This window comes from Balaenoptera physalus, assembly GCF_965194825.1.
Source record: "Balaenoptera physalus genome assembly, chromosome: 7".
Lineage (NCBI taxonomy): Eukaryota > Metazoa > Chordata > Mammalia > Artiodactyla > Balaenopteridae > Balaenoptera > Balaenoptera physalus.
The window spans coordinates 8,291,788-8,318,032 of NC_138886.1; the positions used below are offsets into that span (position 1 = coordinate 8,291,788).

General features: G+C 59.3%; 2 protein-coding genes and 1 long non-coding RNA gene across 8 annotated transcripts in view; 1 reads left to right on the forward strand and 2 right to left on the reverse strand.

The window, feature by feature from the left end:
- Positions 1–19,687, forward strand: part of NIBAN2 (niban apoptosis regulator 2) — a 50,788-nt gene extending 31,101 nt beyond the window's left edge. Inside the window, exons 3-14 of the mRNA XM_082470202.1 lie at positions 4,990–5,118; positions 6,864–6,969; positions 8,156–8,323; positions 12,959–13,074; positions 13,607–13,711; positions 13,803–13,965; positions 15,032–15,219; positions 15,897–16,052; positions 16,515–16,631; positions 16,751–16,858; positions 16,988–17,099; positions 17,561–19,687. Coding sequence (XP_082326328.1) covers positions 4,990–5,118; positions 6,864–6,969; positions 8,156–8,323; positions 12,959–13,074; positions 13,607–13,711; positions 13,803–13,965; positions 15,032–15,219; positions 15,897–16,052; positions 16,515–16,631; positions 16,751–16,858; positions 16,988–17,099; positions 17,561–18,153 — 2,061 coding nt within the window. The 3' untranslated portion in view covers positions 18,154–19,687. The remainder of the gene's footprint in view (positions 1–4,989; positions 5,119–6,863; positions 6,970–8,155; positions 8,324–12,958; positions 13,075–13,606; positions 13,712–13,802; positions 13,966–15,031; positions 15,220–15,896; positions 16,053–16,514; positions 16,632–16,750; positions 16,859–16,987; positions 17,100–17,560) is intronic.
- LOC309664653 lies at positions 10,811–12,952 on the reverse strand. Its single transcript, XR_014265971.1, has 2 exons — positions 12,500–12,952; positions 10,811–10,984 (listed from the first exon to the last, which is right to left on the reverse strand). It is a non-coding gene; the product is annotated as an uncharacterized lncRNA (long non-coding RNA).
- Positions 19,688–21,259: 1,572 nt separating the features above from the next.
- LRSAM1 (leucine rich repeat and sterile alpha motif containing 1) overlaps positions 21,260–26,245 on the reverse strand; it is a 43,537-nt gene continuing 38,551 nt past the window's right edge. For all 6 annotated transcript variants that reach the window (XM_082470203.1, XM_082470204.1, XM_082470206.1 and 3 more), the window contains 4 exons: positions 25,782–25,913; positions 24,591–24,672; positions 22,915–23,048; positions 21,260–21,982 (listed from right to left, as the gene is read on the reverse strand). In XM_082470203.1, coding sequence (XP_082326329.1) covers positions 21,857–21,982; positions 22,915–23,048; positions 24,591–24,672; positions 25,782–25,913 — 474 coding nt within the window. In that variant the 3' untranslated portion in view covers positions 21,260–21,856. The remainder of the gene's footprint in view (positions 21,983–22,914; positions 23,049–24,590; positions 24,673–25,781; positions 25,914–26,245) is intronic.

Here is a 26,245-nt window from a genome sequence, read left to right on the forward strand (position 1 = left end):
CTGAGTCATCTTGACAGGCCTGGTCCAAGCCCAGCTCCTTCTCTTACGGTCTGTGTGCCCGCGAGCTAATTCCCTCACCTGTGGGGCCGCAGTGTCCTCCTCTGTAAACCCGGGTGAGCACGCCTCCCGCACCTGGCGGCTGGGTGCCTGGGCTGGGCGGGTGTGGCTGACACTGGCATCATCCCTGGCCTTGTCATTGTCCCGTTATCAGTGGTAGGATTATGTTTGCACCGTAAATAATTGTCCAGTGAGGACTGGAGGCTGCCCGGCTCCAGCCTGGGGGTCAGCATGGGCCGGAGGAGGCGACGGAGCCTCTCCTGGGGAGGGGATCCTGTGGCCGGCCCTGGCAGGGGCCTGGGGATGGGAATGGCGCCGAGGAAGTGCGGGACTAGCCGGGGCCCTGGTGGGGCTCTGGGTTCCCGGCTGGAAGCCGCCAGGCCTGGGTCTGAGCACCTGGGGTGAGAGGCCAACCCTTGCTCCTCTGGGGGTGCTGCAGGGGCCCTGTGTCAGCCCAGGGAAGTCCTGTTTGAGGGCACTGCACGTCCCCTTACTTGGGTCATTCCCTTTCAGTGACCTTCACCCTCTGCCCACTGGATGGCCGGGCAGGTGGCAGAGGGAGGGGTGATGAGGAGGAAGGGTGCCAGCCCCACTCCTCTGCAGGTGTCCCGGCCCTGGAGTGGCTCAGTGGCAGCACAGAGGCTACTTATTCCTGGCTGGTGGCCCCTGGCAGAGCGCCCAGCAGCTTCTCTCTGGGGATCAGACTGGCCGAGCTGGTCCCTCCGGAAGTGGTGTCTGAACCTGGTCAGCCAGCCAACCCCAGTGCCTGGAGCTCAGGGCATTCGTGGCTGAAATTCCATGGTTGGTGGGCTGTGAAGTCGCCCTTGCTCACCTCGCCACAGCTTCTGCCCCCAGTCCTGTCGCCTTCTTCAGGGCTGCCCGGGACATCCTGTGCTCAGGCTTCAAGGGGCCGGGGGCAGTGCCGTAGCTGAGGGATGGAGGCCGGAACCCCGTGGTCTGGTGGGAAAGAACTCGGGGGGCCTTGGGTTCAAATCCTCTTATTAACTGGTGGCCGGGGCCATTGATGTAAGCTTCAGGGCTGTTTCCTCATCTGCCAAATGGGTACGTCCTGCAAAGAGGAGGATGAGGATTCAGTGCGAGGACCGATGGGGTGTGAGTCCCCACCGCTGGGTAACCTCAGACGCGTGGCTTCGCCTTGCCGAGCCTGTTTTTCTGTCTGTGAAATGGTGCCCAGAGGGAAGAGTCATGGGCCAGAGGAGAGAGCAGCTTTGTGGAGGGGGCGGGCATCACATGGCGCTCGGAAGGCTAGGTGGGATTCGGATTATTGGGAAGGTGTCTCTGGAAGGGGGAACGGTGTGGGCAGGGGCGTGGGCATAGCGGGGTGCGCAGGGGGCGACAGGAGGGGGCAGAGCAGAAGGAAGAGCCCGCAAAGGCCCCACTGGGAGTTGATTCATGCCACTCCCCGCCCTCCCCCAAAACCAAGGGACTAAAGATGTCCCTGTTTATCATGAGACCAAAGGGGTGGGAGCTGGCATCACTTGACCAGGCTTTGAGGATTTGTTACCCTTTGGTGTCATCTCAGCAGGAGGAACGGCTGGAGGCGTCAAGTCAGTGGGGTGGGAGAGCTGCCATTGAGACTAAAGGATTCCGCCGAGAGACAGGCCCCCTACTCGGGACACACACTGACTGTGACGGGTCAGGTGCTGGGGCCACGCTGCCCTTGCTGCCCCCAGACACTCAGGGAGACAGTAAACAGCCCTTTACACGATAAAGTGGGCGCTGTGAAGGAGATGACAGGGTAGACTCGGACAGTGGGGCCTGACTTGTCTGGGTGGCCCAAGAGGGCTTCCTGGAAGAAGGGCCATCTCAGTGGAAGACCTGATGGGAGAAGGAATATCAGACCATGGGAATGGCACGTGCAGAGGCCCGAAGCTGAGCCTTTAAATGGCTGGCCCAGGGTGGTGGAAGCAGGACTCAAGCCAGGTTCCAGATTCCTGACCAAAGTCTCTTTCTGTCTTGACCCCCAGCCTGCCTGGGGTGAAGGGGAGGTCAGGGCTGTGTGTCAGAGCCTCTCAGAGCATCACACGTCCCTTTGATTTGGGGCCCAGAAAAGACTGGTCTCCTGATGTCATGGCAACCTCCCGACCCTGTGACAGCAGATGTGGCCTGGCCTGGGTATCTGGCAGGAGCACACCTGTGTAATAGGAAAGATGGCCTTGGACCCAGCCCAGGTGAGCTGCTTCCAGTGGGCAGAACTGGAATTGCTCCCCTATTTGGAAGGAGATGTCACAGGCAACCTGAGTCCCAATAACCTAAGACAGAAATGGGTTTGCCTGACGCGCTAAGCATTTACTCTGCATAAGAAACGCCTTTAACACCCACAAGGTTGAGTATTTGTGGTAAGAAAACAGAAGTAACATGTAAGCAGGAAGAGTAAGATGAAATCACCCACAATCCCTGAAAAGGAGGAATCTTTGGTCCCATTTTGTCATTCAGTAAACTGACCATCGTGGGCTAAGTCATGATAACAATATAATACTAGAAATCATCATCATCATCACATAAATTGTTTTTGGTAGAAATAATAATACAGGGACTTCCCTGGCGGTCCAGTGGTTAAGACTCTGCGCTCCCAATGCAGGGGACACGGGTTCGATCCCTGGTCGGGGAAGTAAGATCCCACCTGCTGCAAGGTGGGGCAAATAAATAAATAAATAAATGACATTTCCTCTTAAAAAAAAAAAAGAAATAATAATACAATAACAATACAATTAATAATAATACAAGTAATAGTAATAATAAAAACAGCAGTCCTTTTGTGTGGGCACTGCTCATACAGCCAGCACGACACTGCTCGGAGGGATTGTGGTTTAGTCCCGTCCCCATCCCAGATGTGGACACTGAGGCTTGGCCAGGTGGAGTCACCTGTCTGGGCTCCCGTGCTGCGGGCCGTGGAGCTGGGACTGGAACTCGGGCTGTCGGAGCCCGGAGACTGTGCTCTAACCATTCACCATTTACCCAAGATGCCCATCGTGGCATCAGAGAGCTTTGCAGAGTCCAGAATATTTGGCCTGGGCCGTCGGGTTCCATTTCGTTTCCTGCAGACCTTCCAGTGGACACGTGACACTGCCATTTGAAGGTTGTAAAAATAAAACCCAAACCCACACCACCTACCCATCACAGGCTGTCCCAGGATCTAGGGGTGGACTTGGGGGCGCTGCTGAGCCCCACTCGCCCGGGTAGGCCCGCCTGGGTGGTGAGCTTGTGCCCTCAGCCTCCCACCGGCCAAGCCTGGGCTCCGGCTCTAAGCAGAGAGGAAGACTGCAGACCGGGGGCCTTGGGGTGGGAGTGAGGGTCTGACCAGGGCGTTGGGAGAGCTCTGTCTGCTCTTTTCTTTCTAGGAGACATGGAGATTCAAGAGCTGGGTTGAGAGTAGGCCCCAGTCTAAATATAGACCACTGAGCCCAGCTTTGTGACTTGGGCAAAGCCCACTGTGTGTGTGTGGGGGGAGAGGTGCGTGGTAGGGGGAACCGTTTTCTTTTCCTGTAAATATTTTTATCCCTGGGTAGGAAGCAGTCTTCGGGGGCCTATTGTTTGAGTACAATAGGCCCTCATTTTCCAAGAATGTTTTGGCATTTCCCCTTGAAGAGTGGGGAGGTTGCTGGGGAGAGGAGGCTGCTTGTGAAGGGAGAGGGCTGGGGGGTGAGGATGCCTTGGGAGGGGCCGCTCACCTCTGACTCCAGCTGCGGGGCAGACCCAGAAGCCGAGCGAGGAAGCTAGGAAGGGTTAGGCACCATTAAGACCAATATCAATACTTTCTCCGTTTATTACACATGATGCATGTTTCTTTTTGCAGAAGGCACGTATTTGTTGTAGAACAGATAGAAGCTGCTGAGAAACAGGAACACTTGACTCCCCGAGCTCCTCCCATCCAGGGGGAGGGCTGCTCCCTTGTGGCCTCCGTCTCTCCTTTCCTGAAGCTTCCCAGTGCGGGTCTGCTCAGGAAGCACTCGCTCCGGGACGGCCACCCCTCCCCCTCCTGAAACAAGTCACCCCTCCCCCTCCCCAAATAAGTCAGCCCCAGGAGCTGGAGAATGACACTGACAGTAACCTCAGTAGTGGTCATGGTGGCTCCGCGTATCGTACTGCCTGCCAGGTGCGTACTGCCTGCCAGGTGCCAACTGCCTGCATGATCTTTGCACAGAATCCTCGAGATACCTCGGTGAAGTCGGTGCTATCATTGTCCCATTTGACAGATGAGGAAACTGAGGCTCAGAGAAGTGATGTGACAGGCCTGAAGTCACACTGAGTCAGCGGTCGAGTCAAAGCTAGGGCTTTGCAGGAAGGTCTGGGCGTTTCTGCTGCCCACATTGGCCACTAGTCCGCCAGGATGCTGGTCAGATGGGAACCCTCCAGGCTGAGGTCCCCTCCTCCCCCACCCAGATTCATGGAGACCATCTTGTCAGCCGTCAGAGCTGGGGAGGCTCTATGGAGCCACAGTGGTCAAGTTTTTGTTGCCCCAAGGGGAAACAGGCCCAGAGCTGGAAAGAGATTTGCCCAGGTGCTGAGGCCTTACCGGTGCTGGCCGGTGGGCATGCCCCCTCCGGCTGGAGTGACTGTCGCACACCCACGCTGCAGTGGGGGTGGATGGGGAAGCAGCCTGCCTCGTGCTCTAGAGACCTGTCCCGAGGCAGCCGTGTCTGCCTAGGGCCAGGATGGGGTGGGATTCTGTCTGGGTCCGGTATTGTGGTGCCTGGCCTGGGTTCAAGTCATGGCATCACCTCTGATCCTCCTGGACCCCAGGGGGGACCCCCTTCACTGCCCTGAGCCTCACTTTCCTCATCTGCCAAATGCGTGACATGCAGCCCTGCCTCGGAGGCCTTGGTGAGGTCAGGATGGCGGACGTGCTCACCTTCTTGGAGGACCCCATTCCCATGCTGGGTCTCACTCGCTGCCCTTTCCCTCCCATAGGTGCCCTTGGATGAGCGCATCATCTTCTCGGGGAACCTCTTCCAGTGCCAGGAAGACAACAAGAAGTGGAGGAACCGCTTCAGCCTCGTGCCGCACAACTATGGGCTGGTGCTCTACGAGAACAAAGTGGTGAGGCCCCCAGCCCATCCCAGCTGTGGGTGCCCCCGCGGAGCCCCCCGCTTCTCCCGGGCCTGGCCAGGCCGCTTCTTCCCCTTCTCCGCAGCTCCCCCCGGCTTGCTGTCTTCTACACTAGTTGATGCTGCACGCCCCCCATTCCTAAGCCTGAGACTCTGTACCTCCACCCGCATCCCTCCCCCCCTCCCCCCACTGACTGTTGCCAGGGCCACAGCAGAACCTCTGCAGCCTCCCCCCACCCCTTCCGGCCTCCCCATACCTTGCTGTGCTGCGTGCCCTCTCTAAGTGGCATTTCATCCATCCAGGCACCCAGCTCTCTGGGGTCCCCTTTCACTCTGCCTCTCCCCCCATCGGCCACTCATCACTGGCCCCTCCTGCCCACCCCCGAGGCCCTCCAAATCTCTCCGTTTCCAGTGCCCTCCTCCCCCTCAGCCACCTTCCTGCCTGGGCTTCCTGCTGCTCCCCAGCCCCTCCCTTCCTTGCTCTTCAACAGCAGCAGCTAACTGGCCATTCCCTGCCTCAGAGGACCCCTGGGTGGTGGTCCTATCTGTTTCCTTCCTGATGCCCCTCCTTGCAACTCTGTGCCCTGCAGTGGGGGGATGGGTGTCCTTCGATTGTTCCTTTGCTTTGGGCCCTTAGGGAAGCCCCACCTGGTTGAGCCACAGACCCTTCTACCAAACATTTCTGCAGAACAGCCGAAGGACAGGCTTGAGTGCCCTCTGTTTTGAGGGATGCACCAGACTCACCGGGAGGGCTTGTTAAAAAAAACAGGTTGCTGGGCCTACCCTGAGTTTGATTCAGGTCTGGAGGGGGGCCAAGAATATGCATTTCTGACAAGTTCCAGGGTGACATTGATGCTGCTAATCAGGGACCACGCTTTGAAAATCATTGCCCTGGAGGTTCCAGCCACTCTTAAGAAATGTGTTGAGTAGTGACACCTAGTGGCTGAGTGCAGCATGGCAGCCCTGCTGTATGAGCTCCTACGTCAGAACTATTTTTTCTCCCCAGTGGTGTAAGAAGAAAGCAGCGCCCAATCCTCATTCTCCTCCCAAGGGGACTTAGGAAGTTAGTGGACAGTTCAGGGAAATGGTCAAAGACCCTGGGCTCTAGGGGCTGACAGACCAGGTTCGCGTGCAGGTTGTCTACCTTACCAGCGATGTGAACTTGGGGTTAATAATGGTACCCACCTCTGGATTGTGAGAATTCTGTGAAATGAAGCATGCAGAGACCGTAGCACAGGGCCTGGTATGTAATGAACACTCGGCTAGTGGTAGCTGCTGCTCGTAGAGACTGTAGGTGCAGTGGTGATAATAATAACAGTCACCTCAGCAGTGCTCCCTGACCCTTGCTGTGCCAGGCACTGTGCTATACATTATGTGGATTATCTCACTGGGTCCTCGTGCAGCCCTGGGAGGTAGGAACTGTTATTACACTGGTTTTATAGATGAGGAAACTAAAGCAAAGGAGGTGCTTATCCTTGGCATCACACAGACGGTACTCAGTGGAGTCAGGATTTGAGCCCAGACCCTGGGTCCAGGTCACTACACCATGTTGCCCCTAGTCATGGTGGTGGTCACACTCCTCTCTCTCCCCCTCCTCCCCTTCTTCCTTCTCCTCCTCCTCTTCCCTGACTTGGGCAGGCAACACTGAGTGGGGCCCTGGAGCCAGGGATGGAGACGGGGTTTGGGCTTGGCCATACACGTAACCCCCAGGGACCATCTCTCTTGCCCCCTCCTCAGGCTTATGAGCGGCAGGTCCCACCCCGAGCTGTCATCAACAGTGCGGGCTACAAAATTCTCACCTCCCTGGACCAGTACCTGGAGCTTGTTGGCAACTCCTTACCAGGTAAAGGACCACCCATCCCAGGCGAAGCACCCAGGGATTTGGCCAGGGGAGAGGGCGCCCCTGATCCTGGAGCTCCAGGCTCCACATCTGCAGGGAGACCAGCTGGGGCTAGAGCTAGCAGCAGGTGCCCAGCACAACCTGAGCCTCCAAAGGGAGGCCTGAGAGGGGTTTTCCTGTGGCTACACAGTGAACTGGGGTTGCCCCACCCGAGCCCCTGCTTCCTGAGCCTGGCGATCACAGCTGTGCTGGGGGACCTCTCTCTACCCTGCCTCTGCCCTGGGTCCCTGAGAGGCTTCCAGGAGAAGATGGTCCAGGTGCCCCACTTTGTAAACTGCTGAGTCAATACTGCGTTTGTGACAAGCTATCCTAGGCGACCCCACCCGATCAGAGACACCCAGAAACCTTGTGGGATCACATCTGCCTCTTAGATGATCCCAGGGAGACCAAGGGGTAAGGGAGATGCTGGCCTTGTGGGGGCAGCTTTTACCCTTGTGAGGGACTTGGTGGTGGAGGGCTCAGCTGGAGTCTGGCTTTCCTGGATTCCAGCCCCTGCACTGAGAGGGCTGACTTTGGGGTGTTATGTAGACCCCACGAGGTGCTGTGTGTGCTGAGCCTAGTGCAGGGACCCAGAGCCAGGGCCCAGAGAAGAACTGCCATTGTCCTGTTATTAACAGGAGTGGCGAGGTCACAGCCCAGGACCACTTATCTCGCTGGATCTTGAATATCCATGCGGACAAAACAGAGAGAGAAAAATCCCCTTTTATTTATTCTCTATCTCCCACCCCCATACCTCCCTCCCCACTTGGACATTTAAGCCACACTTTGGCCTCTGCTGCTGAAATTTGAAGGGAAACCCAAGAAGGTAATGCTTGGCCTTTGACCCTGAGGGCTGTGACCCTGTGTTATTTGTGCCTCGTGCACAGAGTTTAGAACCTGACCCCAGGGAGGTGGCTGCATCACCAGCTCTGAGAAGTGGTGCTGGGGGAGTCTGACATTCCTTTAGCCAGGCTGTGGAGCAAGAGAGAAGGAAGTGGCCTCCCCACTGACTCTCTGGTCACCCCGGGACAGGCCAGCCCTCTCTGGACCTGAACCTACCCCTCATGGTAGGGCGAGGGGTCAGCTGCTGGTGTCCTCTGGCCGAGGGAAGCCACAGAGGGCAGCTGTTCAGAGGGCACTGTCTCCACAGGGACCACATCAAAATCGGGCAGTGCCCCCGTCCTCAAGTGCCCCACGCAGTTCCCGCTCATCCTCTGGCATCCTTCTGCGCGTCACTACTACTTCTGCATGATGACGGAAGCTGAGCAGGACAAGTGGCAGGCTGTCCTGCAGGACTGCGTCCGGCACTGCAACAATGGTGAGCGGCCTTTAGGCACCAGGAGCTGGGAGCGGGGTTACCTGGATTATGTGCTGAGTGGTGACCCCTAGTGGCTGAGTGTGGTGTGGCAACCCTGCTCTATGAGCTGTTCTGCTTTTCCTTCTGGGGTTGTTAGAAACCATTGTCATGCTGCCCTTCACCTTCTTCCTTGATGAAAACAGTTCTGTGATGCTCCGAAAAAAAATTTGGGATATTGTTCTCAGAGGGATGCAGTTGTTGAGCCCTTGGGTCACAGAATAAAAATCCTGATTCTGCCACTTTCCAGCAAGGTCCAGGTGGACCTTAGGAGACCAACTTACCTTTTGAAGCCTCTGTAAAATGGGGATAATCTCTCCTGTGTCTCACAGGGTTTGTGAGGATTCACAGTGAGAATCCACTCAATGCTTGGTGAAGATTTTTCTATGGTATCATTTCTTTCTTATCAGTGACCTGTACCATAGTCTGGGAAGTTCCCTTCCTCCCTCAGGGCCTCACTGTCTTCATCTGTAAAGTTACAAGGTCTCTTCCAGTTCACTCATTCATTTAGCAAACCTTTTAATGTCTCTGAGCCAGACCCAGGGCTGGGCACTGAGGATGCGACAGGGAAGCAAGACACGGTCCCTGTCCCCGTGCTGCCGGCAGCCTGGTGGGGAGACAGATGTTAAACAGATGAGGACACCAGGGGGTGATGAGTCACAGCTGTGCTGGGTGCTGGGTGGGAGCCACCTGGGGAACCTGGAGGGTGTGTATGTATTGGGGGTGCTGATCCTGTGTGTGGGGAGGGGTAGATCAGGGCGGCTTCCTTGAGGAGGCCGGGGTTCAGCTGAGACCTGGAGGATGAATAGTTCTAGAGCAGAGGGAGGTGAGTTCCAGACGGAGGTCGCAGCAAGCATGAAGGGAGGCCCAGGGGTGTGGGCGGTTTAGAGGAGGATGCACAAGGCCCTGAAGTGGGGAGGGGGGGCCTGGAAATGGGGCTGGAGGGGGCACTGGGGTCAGGTCTGGAGGGCCTTGTAGGGCTTTAGGGAGTTTGATCAAAAAGGCTTGTGATTGTCTCTCAGCGGGGGTGGGGTGGGGGGGGGCATGAGGGGCTTTCTGCCCTTACGGGAGGAGCAACCCCATCCTGGACCCTGAAATTCCTTCCCGGTGACCTGGCCTCCGGGCAGCAGAGGGAGGCCGCTGCTCCCGCCCTGCCCTTGCCTCTGCCCTACTCTCCCCGCCGGGCATGCCTTGGGCGCAGCTCCACCCGGTGGATGGACAGTGGGCACCCATGCCTGGAGGCGGCTGTGCGGTGACTCGGCTCACCCCACCTGCCCCCTGTCCTCTCCGCTCTCCAGGGCTGCCTCTGCCCCGGCTGGAATCTGCCAGGCGGCAGGAACCAGGTCTTCAGTCAGGCCAGCCCCTGCCGCCCACAAAGAGCCTCCTGTTCCCAGGTCCCCGGGGGCTGAGGGGCCAGGACTGGGCCGAGGCGATCTGGGCTCCGGCTGCTTGGCCTGGGGCACCGTCCCTCCTCCTTCCGCCCTCCTCCTCTTCCCCCTCCCCCCTCCCTGGCCCAGCTCCTCCCTCTCCAGGTTTCCAAGGCTAGTGGCAGACCTGGCCAGGTGACCCCAGGCCAGTCTGGGTGGGGACAGACCAGGTGGGGAAGAGCCGCCGTCCGGTTCCCCATGCGCACAACGGCAGTTGTGATAAACTTTGCTGGATCGTGGGGAGGAATACATGAGCTGGGCTGGGTAGAGCTCTTGGCCCCGTGCCTAGCACATAGCAAGCGCTCAGCCAGGAGGCTGAGGGGTATGGGTGTGGGTCCTGTGGGCAGGAGGGGAGGCCGGGGAGAGCTGCTGGGGCGGGGGGAGAGGCGTCCTGCGGCCGCAAGGTGTTAGGAGCTGACGGGGCGGTTTTAGAGGCGCCTTTCCTCCACCCTGAGGACTGTGGGAAAGTTCTCGGCTTCCTCGGAGGCTGGGCCTGGAATTTGCAGGGCCTGGAATTGCTCACTCTGGGGACTGCCAGGAAGTGGGGGGTGGCTGGGGAAGGAGGCCGAGCTGGGTGGACACAGTTCGTCCCGGCCCCCGCCCACATCCTGCATTCCCGGAGCAGCTGGGGCAGCAAGAGGCAGCGGGGCACGGAGCTGCCCCCTCGGGCTGGGCCTGGGGTGCAGAGGTCAAGGCCTCTTCCTGTCTGACCGCCGTCCCCCTCTGCCTGCTGCCCGGGCCTAAGGAATGTAGCTTCCTTTCTCAGCCTGACCCTGAGGACCCCACGGGCAGGAAGTCTCCAGGTCTCGCTAGAGTTGACCCGTCTGGGCTCAGGCCCTGGGGCTGCCGTTCCCTAGCCGTGTGGCCTCGAGCCAGTGACTGCCTCCCTGGGCCCGTTTCCTCATCGGGGAAAGTGGGGCTGAGAACAGCTGTCCCTCTGGGAGCTGTTTGGGGATTAGGTGAGGGAATGCGTGTGCGGCCTCAGCCTTAGTCTGCAGTAACACGGGACCACAGACTGGGTGGCTTAAACAACAGAAATTGATTTTTGCACAGTTCTGGAGGCTGGAAGCCCCAGATCCAGGTGTCAGCAGGTCTGTTTTCTTCCGAGGTCTCTCTCCTTGACCAGCAGGCAGCTGCCGTCTCCCTATGTCCTCACACGTGTCCCCTCTGTGGGCGCAATTTGTCCAGATTTCTTCTTCTGAGGACACCAGTCATACGTATGGGATCAGGGCCGAGCCTAAGCCCCTCATTTTAACTTAATTACCTCTCTAAGCCCCTGTCTCCAGACAGTCACATTCTGAGGGCGCTGGGGGTCAGGACTTCAACATAGGACTTTGAAGGGACACAGTTCAGCCCCTAACAGCCAGGCTCAGGGGAAGAGCTCGGGAGGGGTGACCCTCCCTTTTGACTGAGCCACTCGGCGTGCAGAGTAGGGACGTCCTGAGGGTCTGAGGCTGCACGTCTGACTGGCCAGAGCCCAGGGCATCAGCGGACTCCTTCCTGCTGCCCAACCCTCTGGCTCAGCATCCTGCCACCTGGAGAGCGACCCTGCCTGGCACACCCGGCTTGCCGTCTGCAGACTGTAAATGCCCCAATGTGAGAAAGGCTGCATATAACGCACGGCTGGCTTTTTCTAGGCGAAACCTGGTCTCTGGGAGACGGTGCCCCTCCTTAAGCCTGAGGGGCTTCCTCCCTGGCCCAGCTGGGCAGCACCCACCCCAGGGCTCTGCGCGGCACCCCAGCTGGGACACCCCTGCTCTGCCCCCGTCACTCCCTCCTCATCTCAGGTCCCTGAAATGCAGGGTGAGACGCCCCTCACGCCCCCATCCCAGTCCACGGAGCTGCCACTGCAGGGCTGGGGCTGGGCCTCAGTTTCCCCACCTCTGAGCTCTCTTCCAGCCCCGCCAGGCAGTGTGATCCCTGGGTCAGCGGATGTGGAGGGGAGGGGTTCTCCCCACGCCAGAGAGGGGCTTTTTCTCTGTGGGGGTGACTCAGCCCGTAGTCACTGCAGTGGAAGTCGGGGTTTCGGAGGCACTGGCTGCCATTTCCCCTTCCCTTGGCTCTGGGGATACAGCGGTCAGAGGCTCGCGGCCAGGGTAGCCGCCAGCTGCCTGCCTGCGAGGTGTTTAACCACGTTCGTCCCGAAGTCAGATGTTGCGACTTCCTGCAGCCTGCCTCCCCAGCACCCAGTCTGAGGCCCAGGCCTTGTTCGCTGACCCCCTCGCCAGCACGGGGGAGGTGGGCAAACTCATCTGGGCCACCACCGCCACCATCAGTGACAAAAGTGAGAAATGGTATTTCCAGCCCCCTGGATGCACGGCGGTGAGCGAGGCAGACCCAGGGCAGCAGGAGCCATTCGTGGCTGCAGTTACTAATAAAGTGCGACGTGGTGCCCGCTGGGGCCTGCTCCCGGGCCCTGCCTTCACAGTTCACACTGTGGTCCCTGCAGCCCCACAGTGGGTGTGTGAGGCCAGGCTGGTCATTGCTCCCACTATTCAGAAGGGAGAACTGAGGTCCCTTAGGGTTCAGTGACCTGCAACGAGGCTATGCAAACTATGGCCCGTGAGCCAAATTGGGCTCATCGCCTATTTTAATAAATCCAGTTTTATTGGCTCGTTTGTTCACACACCGCCTGCGGCTGCTTTCCTGCTACAACAGCAGGTTGAATGGCTGGGACGGAGATCGTCTGGCCCACAAAGCTGAGACTATTTACTGTCTGGCCCTTTGCGGGGAAAGTTGGCAGGCCCCTGATGGAGGGAGGGTCTCCGGGTGCCTCTGGTACGCTGTCTGCCATGCTGGGTGGCCTCTCCTTGGTGGTGGTGGTGGCTTCTGGTCTTGGCTCTGCCGCTCGCTGGCCTTGGACCCTCGGCAGCGGCCTGACCTCGGAGCCTGTTTCTTCATCTGGAAAAGCAGAGGAAGTGACAGTGCCCACATCTCGGGCTGGTTGGGAGGACTGAAGGAGATGAGGAGGATACGGAGGAGGGCTGTCATCTTACCGTCCCTGCTCTTGGTGGGTTATGATCGTTACTGTCACTGCAACTACTCCTGAGGCTGTTACTACAAGAGCCATGGGGGTCAGAGGTGGGGGGAGTTTGGGCAGTCAACCCCCTGGTCTTGGTGGAGGGCACGGGCCATCCTACCGACCTCCTCTCTCCATCCCTCTCCCGGGCAGGGATCCCCGAGGACTCCAAGGTGGAGGGCCCCGCGTTCACTGACGCCATCCGCATGTACCGCCAGTGCAAGGAGCTGTACGGCACCTGGGAGATGCTGTGTGGGAACGAGGTGCAGGTGAGGCCAGGGAGGCTGGCGGGGGGGCTGCGCAAGTCGGCGCGGGGCCCACAGGCGGGGCTCTGGAGCGCTGGCTGCAGCTTTGGACGGGTGGCGGCTGAGGCGGATCCCGCAGGGGGAGCTGCTTGGTATTTTGTTCAGTCATTAACTGAGCACCGACCCTGGGCTAGGTGCTGGGGTGCACTGTAGGAGGGACGCAGTCCTGGCCCTCAGGGAGCTGTCTAGAAGGAGAAACAGACGTTTGACAAGTAAACGCACACACTTCCATGTGCAGGCAACGGGGGCAGGGTGTGGTATTCCAGACAGGGTGGCAGCATGTGCAACAGTCCTGAGGTGGGGCCCCTACAGGATCCTACAGGACACCCAGGCAGGTGAGGTGGGACCCGTGGGAATGATGCTCAGGAGGGAGGGCAGGGGAGATGTGGAGCGAAGAGCAGCTTTGAGGGGAGGCTTGAGTGGCCGGGCTTGCCGGAATATGGAGGGGGCTGGGCATGCTCCAACCCCTGCCCCGGCCTGTGCCTCCCGGTCCTAGATCCTGAGCAACCTGGTGATGGAGGAGCTGGGCCCTGAGCTGAAGGCAGAGCTCGCCCCCCGGCTGAAGGGGAAACCGCAGGAGCGACAGCGGCAGTGGATCCAGGTGGGCAGACCTGGGCTTGGGAGCAGGGGTGGGGGGCCTGCAGCTGCCTGGCACCCTCAGCCTGGCTCTGACACCTCCGCCCTGCCCACAGATCTCGGACACCGTGTACCGCATGGTGTATGAACAGGCCAAGGCACGCTTTGAGGCTGTGCTGTCCAAGCTACAGCTGGCCCGACCGGCCATGGAGGCGGTCATCCGCACCGACATGGACCAGATCATCACCTCCAAGGAGCACCTGGCCAGCAAGATCCGAGGTAGGCGGGCCACCTGCTAGGGTTGTCATCACCTGGTGGACGTGCTGGGACCACCCGCCCTCCGGGGTCAGGGCATCCCTCCTGCCTGTTTCAGGGATCCGTTTACATTTCACAGGAATGACTTGATTCATTGATTATTTTTAAAACACCAGAATCAAATCTGAGCCATTGTTCTTCCAACCCCTGTGAGTTGTTTGTCAGCTGTTATTTCTATAGACTCAGATCTTGGTGACCTAAATGATGTTGAGGAGGTTCAAGCCTTCTGTTAATCTTTGGTCATCAGATCTGCCATGTGTCGTTTTAGCGACATCAGCTTGACTTTGGTGATTCACATTCAGCCAGCCTTTCCCGGGTCAGTTGATGCTCCTTTCTGTTCCGAGCCTGATGGGATCCTTTCGCTCACTTGTCCTCCATCATACGCTGGCCACAGTTGTGACTGTCGTCAGTTGCCCGAGGGTTATTCTCTAACAGCTGTACTCACTGCGAGCTGGGGAGGACACCGAGAGTTGACATTTATTGTGTGGAACAAATAATGTTAGCTGGGCAGGGGAGAAGGAGGGACGTCAGAACACCCCCTGGCTAAAAAATGCCTTGGTCAGAATGTCTTGGAGACTGTCCCTGCCCACAGGGAAGCAGCCTTTTCCATAGTTGGGCTGAGTCAGGCCACACCATTCCATAGCAGAATCGGGGTTTGCAAAACCCAGAGGCTCATTGAAGCCACTGAAGTGTTTTTCATTTTTTTTTTTTTTTTAAATGAAGGAGCAAAACCCCCAGAGGTGAGTTTTCTTCCTCTGGCTAAGCAGAAAAACTGCCAACCTAGAGACCTTTACACTAGCAGTTTTCTTAGTTTCTTGCCGTCACAGTTTCAGGAACATCGGGGTCCAGTCTCAGAACTCCGTTATTTGTGCTGCGTTATCAGCTGTTCCTCAAGAATCCTTCAGTTTGCTAATGTTGTCCAGTGGTTTTCTTTAAAGAATAATACGACAGCCTGCCGCTAGCCTGGGGGTCTGGGATGGTGGGAGTTGCTACCGGGGGTGCCATCCGCTAACCAGCTCCCTCGGTGCAGCCTCCATCCTCCCCAAGGCGGAGGTGTGTGTCCGGAATCATGTCCAGCCCTATATCCCGTCCATCCTGGAGGCCCTGATGGTGCCCACCAGCCAGGGCTTCACCGAAGTGCGGGACGTCTTCTTCAAGGAGGTCACCGACATGAACCTGAACGTCATCAATGAGGGCGGCATCGACAAGCTGGGCGAGGTGAGCCAGGCACTGGCCCCGGGTTTGGGTTTGGGTTTGGGTTTGGGTTTGGTCTGGCCCCCCTGTCAGACCCTCACTGTGATCAGGGCTGGCCGCTGCCCTCCGGGGCATAACCTGTGAACGGAGGGGCTGCGGGAGACCGAGGGGCCAGGCCGGTACACAGATGCTGTTTCATGCACCCCACAAATGGAGCCAGCCCCTCTCACTTCTGAGTTCGCTGGTTCTCGGGGTGAACGGTCTTCCACAGACCCCATATTGGGGTAGTCGGCTGCCTGGAGCCCCACATAATTGTCAGGTGCAGATAGAATTGGTCCTGTAATCTTAGCCTCTTCTACACCCCAAACTGAGTCCCTTGACAATAATAATCATAGAATTTGAGAGCCATAGAAGACCTTAGAGATCATGAAAAACCATCTCCTGATTTGGAGGCTGAGGAAACTGAGGCTAAGAGAAGGTGAGCAATTTGCCCAGGGTCACGCAGCACCCGGGCTGGCCTCTCCCCACACGCTGTGCTGCCGGACCCCACTCCTCCTGCCTCCTGTCCCGGGTCCTCCAGCGCTTGCCCTTGTGGCCGCCACCCCCGGATGGCCTTCCCGGGTGCCAGCCGCAGGGCTGGGGGCTGCCTGGCTACTCTGGCGGCCCCCGCTCAGGTCCCGCGTGCCTCTGCCTCCCTGCAGTACATGGAGAAACTGTCCCAGCTGGCGTACCACCCCCTCAAGATGCAGAGCTGCTATGAGAAGATGGAGCCGCTGCGCCTCGATGGGCTGCAGCAGCGTTTCGACGTGTCCAGCACGTCTGTGTTCAAGCAGCGAGCCCAGATCCTCATGCGTGAGGTGAGCCCAGGGTGCTACCCCAGCTCCCCCCGCACCCGCCGTCCCCAGGTCCCCATCTCCTGGGGGAGAGGCCCTGCCTCTGTGGCCTTCCTCCCCGGCCCCCTCCTCGTCCTCCTCACGGGCCTCGCTGCAGCCACGCTCGGCCCCGGCGTGCTCTCTGCTGCTCTGCTCTCTGGTCTGTTCGGACACTGTCCCTCTGCTCGCCTGGCTAATTCAGACTCATCTTTTGGGTCTCAGAGACCCCTTCCTCTGGGAGGCCCTCCTTGCTCCCTAAGCCCCTTCCCACAGGGCCCAGGGCCTCTGGTTCCCTGAGGCAGGGACTGGCCCTGGTGCCCGGCCCTGAGCCAGCACGCTAGACACTCAGTACAGGAGTGAGCGAGTGAACGGGCAGCTGAGCACACAGGCGCCCCTCCTGCTGGTGGGCACCCCTTTCACGTGCCCCGTGGTGTGCCCCACCGGCAGCAAATGGACAACGCCGTGTACACCTTCGAGACCCTCCTGCACCAGGAGCTGGGGAAGGGGCCCACGAAGGAGGAGCTGTGCAAGTCCATCCAGCGCATCCTGGAGCGGGTGCTGAAGGTGAGCCGCCGGCCTGGCCCCACCCCTCCACCCAGGGGGACGCGGGGGCTCGGGTCAGACCAGGGGCCGGTGGAGCTCCCTGACCCAGAGCCCCGGCCCCGGCCCCTCTTTCCTGGCAGAAATACGACTATGACAGCAGCACGGTGCGGAAGCGCTTTTTCCGGGAGGCTCTGCTGCAGATCACCATCCCGTTCCTGCTCAAGAAGCTGGCGCCCACCTGCAAGTCGGTGAGTGCGCCCTCTCCCCCGACTCCCCTCCCCCCACTCCCCTCCCCTCCCCCTGCTAGCCCCAGCCCTGGGCCTGACCAACAGCCCTGACCACCCCTCTCTGCTCCCACCCACAACCCCGCCCGGCAGGAGCTGTCCCGGTTCCAGGAGCTGATATTCGAGGACTTTGCCAGGTTCATCCTGGTGGAGAACACGTACGAGGAAGTGGTGTTGCAGACGGTCATGAAGGACATCCTACAGGGTGCGTGCCTCCCGGCCCCCGGGGGCTGGCTGCAGAGCTGGGTGGGGGGTGCTGCTGCTGTTGGGACCCTTACTGCCTGGAGGGTGGTGGAGGTGGCCACCCAGAGGTCTTCCTAGTGGGGTCAGCTAAGCTACAAAGAAAAGAGAAGACTTACGCCGTGGGCTGGGGTGGGCCCACTACTAGCGGTGTGGCCCCAGGAGGGTAGCATCGCATCCCTGTGCCTTAGTTTGTTTGTGGGTCCTTGACATTTTGGGGAGCATCAGGTGAGTGACAGGGTTTAGGGTCACAGCCCCTGCTTCCCGGCATTGAGGCCTGAAATAAGCCTCGTCCCAGTCACAGCACCCACTCAGGCCGAGGGAGGCCTCTGGGGGATGATGCAGGTCACAGCTGGGCACACTAGGGTGTGCTGGCGGCCGTCGGCCCCGTGGTGAACGTCCCGACACCGCCCTCTTGTCCTGTAGCCGTGAAGGAGGCCGCCGTGCAGAGGAAGCACAACCTGTACCGGGACAGCGTGGTCATGCACAACAGCGACCCCAACCTGCACCTGCTGGCCGAGGGCGTGCCCATCGACTGGGGCGAGGAGTACAGCGGCAGCAGTGACAGTGGTGGGGACCCCGGCAGCCCTGGTACCCCGGAAGCAGCCATCCTCTCGGAAAAGCGCCGGCGTGCCAAGCAGGTGGTGTCCGTGGTCCAGGACGAGGAGGCGGGGCTGCCCTTCAAGGCTGTCCCGGAGCCGCTAGCACCTGCGTCTGCAGACAGCATCACTGAGCTCCATGGGCTGCTGGCCCGGGATCAGCAGGCCGAGAGCCCCCCGCTGGCCGGCCCCCTGCTCAATGGGGCCCCCGCCCAGGAGAGCCCGCAGCCCGGGGCGGCCCCTGAGGCCGCCTCACCACCTGCCTCACCCCTCCGGCAGCTCCCACCTGGAAAGGCCTCGGACCTCGAGCCTCCCAAGCCCAGTGACCAGGAGACCGGGGAGCAGGTGTCCAGCCCTGGCGGCCGCCCCCCCATCCATACCACCACCGAGGATGGTGCAGGGGTGCAGACTGAGTTCTAGGCCAGTCGCCCCCAAGCTTCTGTTGGACATGGCACACGGGCCACTCCCTCCGAGGCACTGGAAGGCTTGGCTCTGGGCGGGGAGCACTGGATCTGTGCCTTCCGGGTGGGGATGGGGCCGGGCTGGTGTGGCACCTCTGGGGCTGGGCGGGGACGGGCCCACCTGAGTCACTTTATTGGGTTCGGTCACACTTGGTTGGTCTGTTTTCTCTTCTGTGGGGTGATCTCGGCTTTCCTTCTCCTGCTGGGGACAGAGCACAGCGGAGGGGGCTGGGAGCACTCGGTGGCCCTGGGTCCCTGAGTCCTCCCTCCCTGCCCTGCCTCTGTGGCCCGTTTCCCTCGTGGGTCTTGCCATTCTTGGGAAGAGGGCGGGAAGAGTAGCATCTGCTGTGACACAGAGCCCATGGATCCTCTCTCCTCTCACCAAGGGGCTCGCTGGAACCAGGAAGACGGAGCGCTGAGGCCCATCTCAGCCCCGCTCCTCCCTCCTCCCGGCTGGGCCCCAGAGGCCAGTTTTGGAGTGGATACTGGCCTTGCTGTCCCGCCCCGGGTGAGGGGATGTGCAAGGAGGGGGCCTTCAGGCTGGGGGAGGGCTGCCTCGTGGAGGGGGATGGGGCCATGGGCCTGAGGAGAGGACAAGAAAGGCCTGGAACGTGCTGGTCTGGGGAGAGGACGTGTCAGAGGGAAGGAGGGCATGACCTCTGCAGAGGTACTGCTGGGAGGGTGGGCGAGGTGGGCGATGTGGCAGATGGAGGGTTGCTGGAAGCTGGGCCTTTGCCTCCCCCTCCACTTGCTGGGGTCCAGCCTCCGGAGTCCCTCTGTCCCCCTGTGCTGGGCTGGGGGCGTGGGGGGCGGTGGCACGTTGCTCAGTGGCAGGGCTGGGTGCGTGTGGACTCTGCAGGCCACTTCCAAGGTACGCGCTGTCCTCCCAGGGAGCTGCGAGGCTCGTGAGGGGCAGGGGGGTGGGCCGAGGCACCCCAGGGCACCACTGAGCATTTGGGTCAGGCCGGGGCTCGGCCCCTGCTGCTCTGAGTTTCCAGTCACCCCACCCTGAGAACTCCAGGACTCTTCAAATGTCCTCATGAGTCACGTGGGGCCCAGCCATCCCTCTTCCTGGGGTGAGGGTCAAGCCGAGACCATCTCCAGGGGCTGGGACCTCCTGGCCTTCCCAGACCACCTCCCCTGCTGCTTTGAGGGGAGGGTGGGCAGGGCAGAAACGGAGTCCTTCAGGGTCCTCAACCCCATCCCAGCCCTGCATCCTCCATCCCCTCCATCTCCTTCCTGGACCGGGCCCTGGGACCCACAGGACGTGCAGCTCTGGCTGGTGCTCAGGGACCACCTACCGCCCCCCCCTCTAGTCCCCCAAGCCCTAAACTCAACGCCTCACTAACCTCTTTTACCAACACGTTCTGTCTGAAGATGCTCTCCTCTGGTGCCTTCTTTTGTGGTTTTCCAATCAGCCTTCTCAGATCTTGTATTGAAAATATTATGCAAACTGTTTAAGCTTCTACTAATCAATAAATGCTTTATTTAAAGCCAGTGGCCCATGTGTGGTGCCAGCAGGGGGAGACCTGGGCTGGAGACTGACTAGGAGCATCTGTGTACCTTGACTTTCTGGGATGGTCGCTTGACCGAGTACTTACAGGTGCGTGGCCAGAGTTCCTCTATTATCCCATTTGACAGAGGAGAAAACTGAGGCTTGGAGAGAAGGGACACAGCAGGTAGGTGACTAGCCTGCTGGCAGCTCAGACGGCTTCCTCAGCCAGATCCATGCAGGGTGTACCTCTGGCAGTCTCGGGCAACAGTGAGGGCAGGAGGGCAGCTACTTTATGGCCACGTGGCCCTGGGGTGCCCATGGCGGGTGGGCCCGAGGCTCACACTAGATCCAAACAGTGATGCCAGTGTTTTCAAGACTCCTGCTCACACAGCTAGTATTTCTGAGCACCTCCTGTGGGCCGTGCACGTTCCGTGCAAGACTAGGGAGCCTCACAGCAGCTCCAGGTGGCGGGCACCATTGTCACATTTCACCGATGTGTAAACTGAGGTCCAGGAAGGCAGGGAACCTGGGCTGAGGCTATGGGGCCCCCATCACCTTGGGGGACGGTGGCCAGTGGCTGAAGGCTTGTTAACGAGGGCTGAGGTGAGAAAGCAGGGGCTCAGCTGCAGTCTTGCCGTTGACCTTGGCAAGTCACTTAACTCAGCCTCAGGCTTCTCATCTATAAAAGGGGGGCCTATTGAAGGTTCAAGGAGACCCGCCAAACACTGTGCTCTGCGAGGTGGCCCTGCCCACCGCAGGCCTCAGTCTCCCCTCTTAGCTAAGCAGAGCCCAGGAGGGTGTGTGGGGAGGGGAACCATCAGAGGTCCCCCGGGTACCTGGAAAGCGGGACTCACACGACATGGGCCCTTCATCCGTCCTGTTTCAGCCCACAGGACTGACAGTCGCAACAAGGCAGGGAGAGTGAGGGCGTGTCCCCTGCATCCCGCCGTCTCTTACGCTGTGCCTGCGATGAGCACTCAGTGCTCCCTGGTGGCCGCCGGCCTATGTCAGGGCTCCATCCATCGTGTCCCTTGCTGAACAGATGGGGAACTAGGATATGGAAGGTTGGCCAGGGTCAGAGTTAGCTGGAGGCAGAGCCCAGGCGCCCCGAGCAGGCCTGCCTCTAGCCCAAAGAAAAAGCTGCCCTTGGCTCAAAACTATCTGCCAGAAAATGCACAATAAAGGTGCAGCTCTACAGTGAGTACAAGGGGCATGGCTCCTTCTGCAATTGTGCAATGAACAACCTGCATGGCTGCATGGGTTCAGGGGTCAAGATGCTTCTAGGCGCCAGAGCCAGTGCCACCACGTTCCTGTCGCAGGGCCCGGGACACCCAGCCCCCTGGTCTGGGGTAACGATAACAGAGCACACAGCACAGCCCACACGGCACCACAAGCTCCGCAGACTTTCTGAGCCCTTCTCTTAGAGCCCTGGTCTCTCCACCTGCAACAAGGGAGGTTTGGATAACTTCACCTTTGGGAACACCGCACCTCCCCCCTTCCCTTCTGACTGAGCTGCGACCCCCTCCCCCTCCCCGGGCTCCATCAGGACCCAGTGATGACTCCGGAGGAGCAGGCTGGAGATGGGTTTATTGACGGTCCCACTTCGCGTCTGCAAAGCTCAGCGCCTGCCCTTGAGCTGCGTGGGGTGAGGTGCAGATCTGGAGAGCAGAGGGGCCCAGCGTGCGGGGAGCAGAAGAGAGGGAGGCAAGGAGGGGCCGACGTCGCTCGCGGCACCAGGCCCGCCCTGAACACATTCTGGCCAGTCAGTCCGTGGACAGGCCACGGTGGCCTCCCCACCTCTCCCCTCAGCCAGGGCCCTCCTGCACTCCCACCACCCTGCCCAGTGGGACAGCCCTGCCCAGGCTCCCCTGATGAGGCTCCTGGAGGGGCCGTGACTGCCAGAGACAGCTGGGACACTCAGGCCTGCGCTCAGATGGAGGCCCGCCGCCACCCCACACCCCAGACCCTGTCCTCGTGCGGCGGGGGGGTCCTCTCTCCTCCTCCACAGTATTCACACTGGCTCTGTCCTTGGTCAGGAACACTCCTGTCCCCGCCTGGGCCAGGACAGAGGGGCCCGTACTAGCCCATGGAGAACAGAGCGGGAGCTGGAGCCCTGGGCCCGCAGGTGGCAGAGGTGGGGCTGGAGGTGTCAGGCCCGGGCCGGCGCTCAGCGGCTGTGGTAGATGCGGAGGCGCTGGGCGATGTCCTGGCGGCACAGCGGGCAAGTACGCAGGGGCTGGCAGCACTGCTGGCAGCAGCAGACGTGGCCGCAGTTGAGGAAGATCATCTGCGCCTGAGGAGAGAGCGCGGGAGCGTCTGGGCCCCAGCCCGGCCTGGCTCCCCGGGGATGGGGCAAGGGAGGCCCCCCAGGCCGCTAAAGATCTGACAGCACGGTCGTCATGCGCCAATCAGCACAGGAGCACGTGCCGCCGCCCTTCTTGGTCACTCTCTGGCCCTCTCTGTAACAGCTGTGCACGTTTTTCATCCCCACCCTATCTCACCAGCCCGGCTGTTGGATGTGCACGTTGTTCCCAGTTTTTGGTTTTTCTATGCACTTTGCCCGGACCCTCAGTCTCAAAACCACCCCAGCATTATGGATTAAAAGCCATGGAAGTGTGTCTATTCTTTGCTTTAGCATTTCCTCTTTTTAGTAAGTTATCCTAAGGAAGTAACCAAGGATGTGCTCCAAATTCTGTTCAAGGCTGTTCAGTATAGCACTGTTTGTAATAAGAGCTAGGAAGCCACCTCCGGGGCCCAGAGCAGGGGTTTGGTTAAATTTATAACCACCAAGGCCTCCTGTATCACTGCATTCCCCGAGCCCAGCAAAAACCACAGGGTAATCAAACTGCTAACGTGGCGACCTTTTCTAAGTAGGATCACACTCTGGGGGGAGGGGGGGTATTTTATGCGCTACGTTGCTGAATTTTTATAATAGGCACCAATTTTGTTACAGTTTTTAAAACAGGTTTTAAAAAGTCTCTTCAGAGAAAACTGTGTTGTTGATATTTAATGACTTAATGCATACACGAAGGGAAACTTCCTAAGTGGGAGAAAAAACTCTCTTTTGAAAAAAAGAAAAAAGGCCCAGAAAATGATGTTAGCATTACTCATGTTTGGGTCATGGGATCATGGGTCATTTTAATTTCCTGTTTTTTGCCCAGGAGGCTCCAGACGGCAGGCGCTGGGCAGGCGGGTGGGGGGTTGGGCCCGTTGCCCCAGACTTACCTCCCGTTCCAGGCACACAACACATTCTGAGATCTGGGCCTCCAGCTCCGCGCGGGGGGCTGATGGTCTCACTGCCTCGGGAAGCTCCTCAGGGGCCGTGGGGAGGACCTCGCCCTGGGGTGGTTTCAGCAGCTCTGTGGGGACAGAGAGGCTGAGGCAGGGTCATGCCCACCTGACCCCAATCCCTAGGGCCTCCCCTGGCTCTGCCTGCCCCAAGTAGACAGTGAGCTGGAGGGGAACGGGATCTGACCAGGATCCTGCCTTCCTACACACCCTCTTATTCCTCTTTGCTGAGCCTCATTCCCCCACCTGTAAAATGGGACAGCTAGGACGCCGGTTAACTGGGGCCTCCTACCCCTAACACACCCTGAATCCTTCACAGCCACCCTGCAAGTAGGGCTCATCACTGTCAGAGATGAGAAATTGGAGGCTCAGAGGGGGAAGCCACTTGCCCGAGGCCACAGGGCCATCTGGTGGTAGAGCTGCCCTGCAGGAGCCCTGGGTAGGACTGGACCTCGCTTGCTCGCAGATTCTCCACCCAGGGGCCCAGGCGCAGGTGACCCAGAGGAGCAGGGAGAGGAGTGACCAACTCTCAAGGCTGCTCCCCCTGTCCCCCGGCAGAGCCCCCAGCATGTCCACTGCTCTGCCCTGGATCCAGCGTCCCTTGCCTGGGCCCCAACCGCCGCGAAGGAGGACATGAGAATCGGTGTCTCTCATTATCACACCACGTGCACCAGCAACATCCCCAAGTCTCTCTCCATCCCTGATCCCCATCCCCTCAGTTCATGTTTTTCATTTATTCTAGGGGTTAAATTACAAGTAGTATTTTTTATAATTGTAAAAAACCTGAAGTTTTTTTTTAAAAAGCCTATCACAACCACTGTAGACCCCCTAGGGGTCACGGTGTCCCCCCAGACCATCAATGTAAGGGGGCGCTTCTATATTTAATATAACACATATTGGGTCCTGGGATCAGAAAGAGAAGCGTGGGGAGAACTCCCAAGGCTCTCCTGCCCTTCCCAGCCCAGCCCCTCCCTGCAGGGCGGCCACAATCAGGAAGAAGCCCTAAGGGTTAGGGTTAGGGTTAGCCTGTCTCTGCCTCAGTTTCCTCATCCCTCAGATGAAGGTAACAATGGTGCCCACCTCACGGGGCTGCAGCAAAGGTGACCTGACACGGTGGTCGTCAAATGCCTGATACCCGTCCTGCTCAGCACACGGGAGACCCGACTCCCGCGCCTTCCCCTGGGTCAGCCGCAGCACCTGCCCTCTCCCGGGCCTCCGGATGAGGGCAGGGCACCTCCTTCACAACCATCGCAAACACCTTTCTACGTCCAAACCACAGGCCTGCCCTGGGGCGCAGTGCTGGGCACGGGGTGGGCACTGGTCCGGCTGGTTTCTCCCTCTACTCCAGGGATCCCGAGTGTGTGGCTCCCGACGTGTGTAGGGTGGGTTTAGGGAAGCCAGAAGGGTCCCCAAACTGCTGTAGGAAAAGTTCATTTTCTCCATTTTTGGAGTCTGCTTTTCCCATTTATAAATTGTTCCTTTAGGAGGGAAGCTGAAGGACCGGCCAGGGTTAGAAGTGGCCCTCAGGACTCGTCCTGAACTGTAAACAGGTGGCGCCCCCAACCGCAGCCCGCATGTAAGGGCTCGCTCAGGAGAGGACTCAGCGTCAGTACCTGGCCGGGCCCTGGTCGCGTCCAGCAGCTCCTGGGCTCTGCGCAGGATCTGGTGCTGCAGGCCGGCTTCCGAGACGCCCACCTGCACGGACCAAGGAGGGCAGGTCATGGCCTGGGCTGGGCAAGGGACCTGCTATGCAGCACGGTCAGAGCCACCACCTCCTCCCTGGCTTCTAGCACCCTCAGCTGGAAACGTGGAGGCCTACGAGGGCCCGACTATCTGTACAGCAGAGGGAGACACCGAGACCCAGAGGGAAACCAACACTAGTAACAGCTACAGTTTAGCAAGTGCGAAGCCCGTGCAGGGGCTGTGCTGGCAGCTTCACCCGCATGACCTCCCGTCACCCCCGTGACGACCAGGAAGTCAGGACCCTCTGTCACAGTTCACGCGGTCAGGTGGTTCACACCAAGGCTGAGCTGCTGAGAAGTGGCCGTGCCACAATCACATCGTCCCTCAGCCTCCAGAGACAGTGCTCCTGAGCGTGGGCGACACAGCCGTGTCGCCCTTCTGAGCCCCAGTGTCTGCGTTAGCCGAGGGCCGGGAAGTACAGCAAAGCGGTCAACAGCATGGACCCCGGCACCAGGCCAGCCGCCTGGGCTGGAGTCCTGGCTCTGCTGTGTGACCTCGGGCAAACTGCTACCTTGCCATGTCTCAGCCTCCCATCCAAAAAATGATGACAATGTCAGCAAGTGCCCGCCCAGGTTGTTGGGAAGATTCAATGAATTCGTATGTAAAACATGCTTAGAACAGTGCCTGGCACTGTCAAGTATTTGCCGGCATCGGTATTTGTCTCTTTTTGAAGGGTAAATGAATCAGTGCAGCATGTACCAGGCTCGGGCAGTGCTGCTGCTGTGATAACTGTAAATCCATGGGGTGGGGAGGGGGCTGGTCCAGATGAGCTCCAAGGTCCTGGCTGTCCAGCCCTACCAGGTGAAGATCCAATCTGAACAAGGCGGGGCAGGGGCGCAACAATCTGGGGTCAGCAGCACCCACAGCCCTGGCTTTTGTAGCCACATGACTGGGGGCAGATGGGGCACATGCTCTGGCCTTCTGGGAGCAAGGTGGCCCTGGGACAGCTGATGACGCAGGCCTCACCAAGAACTGCGTGAAGAGCAAGTGGCCCCTTGGCTGGGTCGGGCAAGGGCCCTGCCCACCGCCCTCACCTCCCCCGAGGGGCAGCTGCTGCCCACCTTGGCCAGGTCCCCAGGGCCCATCCGGCTCAGCATGTCCAGTGAGATGCGGTGGTGGGCGAAGATGGGAAGGTAGTGCTCGGCCGACAGCTCCACCAGGAGGGCCACCAGCTGGCGCTCCAGGCCTTCTTCCTACAGGACAGACCCCAGGGAGAAGCCAAGCGCACCACGGACGGGGAAAAAACCAAGAAGCCATTACTTACTTACAACAGCAAACAAAGAGTTCAAATACATATAACATAATATGTAAAACGTATTCTTGGAACTTTTCCTACAAAAATGGATATGTAAGGGCAGAGAGATAGATGCACGAGGAAGTTAGTTCACTGCCACTCTGTAAACATGACAATGTAAGCAACTTAAGTACCCATCAAGAGGGGACTGTTTAAACAAATGAGGGCTCATGCAGATCCTAAATGCTGTGCAGTCGTCTGGAAACAACGAGGAGATCTACGCACACAGGC